Here is a 6,000-nt window from a genome sequence, read left to right on the forward strand (position 1 = left end):
GATATTTATGGAGCGGCTCCTGGGGGCCAGGCACCATTCCCGGGCACTAGGGCACCGCGGTGAGCAAATCAGATAAAAATGCCTGTCCTCCTGGAGGACGATCCAGACAGAAGCTGTGCGCCAGCATCTCTGGAGAAACAGTTCCTGAGCCAATTAGCAGGAACCTTCATAGACTGTCCCTGGGCGGGACAGAGCTGGAGCAAGGCAGGAAGGGACAGAGCAAGGAAATGAGTTGTTGACACCGCCATATGCCGGGCACTGTATGTACATGGACACATTCGTACACATCCATCATGTAGCTATACATGTCATAGTTCCATATATATATATGCTTACTCTTACATGGTGGTACCTATATATACATATATTTATACATATACAATTTGTGTATGTAATGACATATACACGCACATATTTGCATATACATATACATGTTCATTCTGACATAGACTAAAGCACATGAACATATATACATATATTTATATATATACATGTACCTATACATCTTCATACGTACATGTATATACACTCGTATATACTTACATATACGTACACACACTTGTACATGCACATACATTTGTATATCATGCATACATCAGATACAGGCATATACTCACAAATATACTTACATATAGGTATGTACTTGTACTACTTACATATACATATTAAGTTTCATACTTACATATACACACACTTGTACATGCTTACATATGCATATATCATATACATGTACATATATACATGGACACACTTGCGTATATACAAATGTAGATGAGTTGAGCCCTCATCTGTATCAGGCACTGTGCTAGCACTTTATATTTGTAACGTTCATAACATCTAGGAGAGGGAGAGACCATTATTTTCCCCATTTTACAGGTGAGGAACTGCAGGTATGAATGAGCAGATCAGGTGTTTAAGGTCACAGAGCTAGTGAGAGGGGGGTTTGCGATACCGCGCTAGGGTCTGGCTTTGGATGCCCCCCACCCCCAGCCTCGGGCCAGACGCAGGTGCCCCGACCCCAGCCCTGGTCCCCAGGATGGAACCAGCAGAGCTCTCTCCACAGGAAAGATGAGTCCAAGGAGCCCATCGTGGAGGTGCGAACAGAGGAGGAGCGGACCCCAAACCACGACGGAGGGAAGCACACGGAGCCCAACGAGACAACGCCGCTGACGGAGCCCGAGTACGTGGGTGGGCGGGGCAGGCACGTCCTGGCAGAGCCCCACCCTCACCGCATCACCCCACCCACACCTCCATGCTCCCACCCGAAGCTCTCGGCCCAGCATCGCAGGCCAGAATTCCGGAGTCCGGAACCAGGAATGCCTGACCCCACTCTCCCTAGAGAGGAGGCATTCTTGGTTCTATGTGGGTGGCCTTAAAGGGCTGCATAAAGCAGGATCCCTAAACTCCTGAGCCCCTGGAAATGGCTTAAGGAGACAAAACGTCATGGAGAGACCCAGTCTAGTACATTCCCTTTAGGGACTTCCAGGAATTGTAGGGTCTTCTGCATTCTTCCTAAAAGGCTGAGGGAAGGTGGGGACCTGGTACATGTCCCTGGCCCTCCTGGTCTCGGAAGCCGTGGGGACCCTCAGTCGGAGGCACGTCCAGCTGTGGTTGTAATGACCGCCTGGCTCTCTTGGGTGCCGTGGGTTTGAAGGGATTGGAGTTCAGTGGAAGCACAAAATCTCCGGTTAGAGAACACACAGCCCTAAGGGGGCGTCTGGAGTCCTCTTCCTCGTCCCGACGTCCCCCACTGCCATGGAGCCTGCGGGGCGGCCGGGCCGATTCCCCAGGGACCTAGGACACCTGTGGTGGTGGACGCCGAGCTCCAGCTGGCCTGTCCCTGAGTGGTGACGCAGGCAGGGGTCAGCAAGGCCATCGCAGCGGTAGGGGAAGGAGAGTGCAGAGCCACAGGGAGTGAGCGGGCAGGAAGGCAAGCAGGCCCTTTGAGATGGCCTCGTTCTCTGTTGTCTCCTGTCTCCTCTTCTGCCCGCCTGGGCGTGTGCTTCCTCTCTCTGTGGGCCTGTGTCCGTGTCTGTGCGTCCCGCATGCCAGCCCCCGGCCCCCTCCTTGGCCTCGCCCTTCCCAGCTTCTCTGTCCGTCTCAGCTTCATCGTCTATCTCTTCTACTTCCTGTCCTCCCCACAGGCTGCCTGCTGACACCACAGCCACTGTCGAGGACATGCTGCCTTCTGTCACCACCGTCACCGCTAACTCTGACACTATCACCGAAACCTTTGCCACTGCTCAGAACAGCCCCACCAGTGAGACCACCACCCTGACCTCCAGTCTCGCTCCCCCAGCCACGGCCACCCCTGATTCAAACTCTGTGCCCACTGGCCAGGCCACCCCTTCCAAGGGGCCTGGCGTCGCTGCCACCTCCCCGCCCCCAGCCGCAGCCCCCAAGGTCGCTCCCCTCGTTGACCTGAGCGACACCCCAACCTCAGCCCCCGCGGCCAGCAATTTGTCCTCTAGCGTGCTGGCTAACCAGGGGGCTGTGCTCAGCCCCAGCGCCCCTGCCAGCGCAGGCGAGGCCCCCAAGGCTCCCCCGGCCAGCAAGCCGGCCCCCGCCTCGGCTGGAGCAGCAGGTCCCCTAGCACCAGCCGCAGCTGTCCCCACCCCGGAAGCCCCCCAGACCAAGCAGGAGGCTCCCGGCACCAAAGGCCCGGACCCCGAGCCCACCCAGCCCGGCGCCGCGAAGAGCCCGGCCGAGGCAGCCAGGGCGCTCGCTAGCCCGAAGAGCGAGGCTGCCTCCGTCAGCACCACTAACCCTGCCCAGGGCGAGGACTTTAAAATGGACGAAGGGAACTTCAAGACCCCAGATATTGACCTTGCAAAGGATGTCTTTGCCGCCCTGGGCTCTCCTGCTCCCGCCGCTGGGGCCAGTGGACAAGCCCCTGAGCTTGCTCCTTCCACTGCCGACAGCTCTGGTCCGCCTGCACCAGCAAAGACCGAGTACGGCCTCTCTCTGTCCGCTGTCGTCGGGTTGTGTCCCGTGGTGGTGTGCGTCTGTGCTGTGCTGTGTCCTCCTTGTTAGATGTGTCTTCAGCCTAACGCCGAGCTCCTCTGAGGCGACCGTCAGCCGGGGGCTGGGACAAGGCAGAGAGCGGGGACAGGCAGCCACTGGCTCGCTAACTAGGCCACATTAATTGTGTTTGATTCCTAGCAGGGGCGTCTCCTGTCCCCGAGGGAGTCCTCGTCCTCAGGCCAGTGATGAGCGTAGCTTGGGAAGTGAGCAAAGGAGGCCAAGGTGCCCTGATGGGCCACCCTGGGGTTCACAGACAGTATGTCACCCTGGGGCCAGGCCAAGTCCCCACCAGGAGGGCAAGGTTGGGCGGGAAGTCAAGAGGCTGACCCCGGGGCTCGTGTGGAGACAGGACCTGGCCCAGGAGGCCCCTCACACTCCATCCCAGATGCCCACACACCCACCGCCTACTCTTGCTTCTTCCCTGAGTTCCTGGGAAGACGCAGAGCTCCCGAGCATGGAATGAATGACTGTTGGGTCTCCAAGTTGAAGGCAAGGTCCTTAAGCTTTACAGGTTTCTTAAATGGGAGGCCAGAAGGCAGCGGCACCCGCTGGGCCAGGGGCCTGAGCCTGCCCTGGTGCGTCCCGAGAGCTGATTTTCGCTCCTGGCACTGATGGAGGCAGAGTCAGACTGACCAAGGTTTTTATAGAAGCTCCTGTGCCTGCCCCCAGATAAGCTGAGGTGCTGCCACCAAGAGCAGCACAGGGACCCTGGCCAGGAGCCCTGAAGTGAAAGAACAGCTGTGCCCACTCAGCCCCACTCAGCTCCCCTGTGGCCTGGCGGCCCACTCTGGCCTCTCCCCAGACTCCTGTGGAAAGCTGCCTCGGTAATAAAGAAGGTTTTCTTGCCCTGCCCGGGCAAGCCATAGAGGCATCACCAGGAGAAGCAGAGCTAGGGTCTGGGGGGTGGGGGGCCAGGCAAGAGCAAGGTTTGCAGGGCAGTCCCTGGACTCAGTACTGGGGAGTCCAGCGTACCTCCTGTATGCCACATTGGGCAGCTGCTGCTGCAGCTGCCACCCCTCCACCACCCCCGGGGAAAGATGCAGCTCCCAGCATCAGATCAGGGCTGAAAGAGGAAAGGGCTCCTTCCTCTGATTCAGCAGCTCTCAACCTTGGCTGCATGTTAGAACCACATGGGTGCTTTTAAAAGTCACCATGTTCGGACCCATTGAATCAGAATTTCTGGGGATACAGCCCAGGCATCCGTGATTTTTAGAGGCTCCGGGGGATCCCCCCATGCCGCTGAGGTTGGAGGCAGTGCTCTAACTGAACCCCACTTTGAGGGACTGGCTGAAGGGTGTGTTGCCAGAGACCGTGGACTCAGCGCTGTTCTCCCGATTCTCTGCAGGAAGGGCCCTGTAGAAGCAAAGCCGGAGTGCCAGGAGACAGAAACGAAGCCAGCGCCAGCCGACGTCGAGACGGTCCCCAATGATGCCCCACAGACAAAGGAGAACGAGAGCAAAGCGTGATGGGTGACGAGACACCAGCAAAGATCAAAATAACAAGTGACACAACAGCTTCACCAGAGCATCTCCAGTCACATACACACACACACACACACACACACACACGCATTTCATTCCTCTAGTGTCTTTTGCCTTTAAAAAAGAAAAAACTAAACAGATCAACACGGGAGCTCCTTTTTGTAGGTTTATAGAAAGGGTTCCTCTGTTGTACAGTCACTTGTAAGAAAATGAGACAAAAAGATGAAACCCACAGCCAAACTAGGACACTCCGTTCCCTGAAACCATTTAAAAATCAAACAAAAGGACCCCAAATTAAGAATCTAGGAAGCTCAGAAAAAGAAAAAAAAAATCTAGGTTCAGGAAGACCACACTTGGTGGTGCCTGGTTGGCACAGACCAGGTTCCGAAAAATACTTCCAGGCACTAAGACTAACCGAATGAACAAAGTCCAAGTTTATTTTTATACTTTCAGTCGAGTTTGAACTCTGTAAAACCTCATAAATAAGTTATAATTTCTGTTCACTTTGTATTTGTTCAGTATGCAAAGTGTGTCACCTTTCTAGCTGAATTCAATTCCCACATAGACTCTTGTTTTGTAGGAAGAATGCCAAATTGCAGCTTCTGGGGGTAGCTCTCAATTTGCAGTATTCAGATTTCTTTTCCTTTTCTTTTTTCTTCTCTCGCTCTCGTTTTTAATTTTTTTTTTTTTCCTTTTCTGCCAACTTTGTTTTCCAGTGTTTACAAGTTGACCACTATTTGACTTCGTTTCATTGTCCACGTAAAATAGCTGCCTTTTGTTTTCTAAGTTACAAGTACTGCCTAGAGGTGTAGGATCCTCACAGGATAACTTTACAAAATATGATTGTTTACAGTGGCTCTTCCCCCCCCTTCCCCCCCAGTGAGTTCTGATTTTTAAATTTTTGCCTGTGTGCAGCTCAGGTGAAAATCCATCTCGTTCTGGAATGGTTTTGCTTTCGGGTTTTTGGTTCTTTTGTTGTTGTCGTTTGCTTGGGGGTGAGACCACTTCCGAGAAGCCACCACCTGCCTGTATCTGTGAAAAGGATCTGCTCCCCAGGTGTCCCCGTCCTTTCTTTGGAAGGACTCTTAGGCTTTGTTGAATGAAGCAGAGAAGATTGTATAGCTGGGGCTGGTCTTGGTGAACACACATTTTTTTACCCCAAACATCCCCTTTTTGTAGAAAGCCAAATAAAATATATACATACAATTTCCTTTTGAGCCCAGAATCTAGATTTGAGCGGAAGAGCATGTGTGCTTCAGGGAATTAGTGTCTTTTTTTGGAAATCTATTGAAGTAAAATAACATCGGCCTTCTGTTCACTTAGGCGGCATTTGTAGAAACAAAAGAAGAAGAAGAAAAAAAAAAAAAACCCAACCTGCTGTCTGGAGTCATAACACAACTTTCCTGGATTGGAAACCAAGTGGGGGGAAAAATACAGAAACTTTAAGGGGGATGGGAGGGGGGAGAAGGGAAAAGCCAGCCCTTTGTATAGACAT

General features: G+C 53.2%; 1 protein-coding gene across 25 annotated transcripts in view; it reads left to right on the forward strand.

The window, feature by feature from the left end:
* The window catches only part of NCAM1 (neural cell adhesion molecule 1), a 330,666-nt gene extending 324,955 nt beyond the window's left edge, over positions 1-5,711 (forward strand). For 12 of the 25 annotated variants that reach the window (XR_014815267.1, XR_014815275.1, XR_014815276.1 and 9 more), the window contains 3 exons: positions 1,064-1,180; positions 2,145-2,951; positions 4,370-5,711. Coding sequence is in view for 16 of the 25 variants with exons in the window: in XM_021062794.2 (XP_020918453.1) it covers positions 1,064-1,180; positions 2,145-2,951; positions 4,370-4,490 (1,045 nt within the window). In the remaining 9 variants the exon portion in view is untranslated. Of the gene's footprint in view, positions 1-1,063; positions 1,181-2,144; positions 3,049-4,369 lie in introns of those variants that run through there. The other 13 variants (XR_014815270.1, XR_014815264.1, XR_014815265.1 and 10 more) reach the window with 3 other exon arrangements.
* The last annotated feature ends 289 nt before the right edge of the window (positions 5,712-6,000 follow it).

This window comes from Sus scrofa, chromosome 9 (genome assembly GCF_054392235.1).
Source record: "Sus scrofa isolate SSC_HxYL_T2T_F1_AM1 chromosome 9, Sscrofa_HxYL_maternal_Yorkshire_Landrace_v2.0, whole genome shotgun sequence".
NCBI classification, from domain to species: Eukaryota; Metazoa; Chordata; class Mammalia; order Artiodactyla; family Suidae; genus Sus; species Sus scrofa.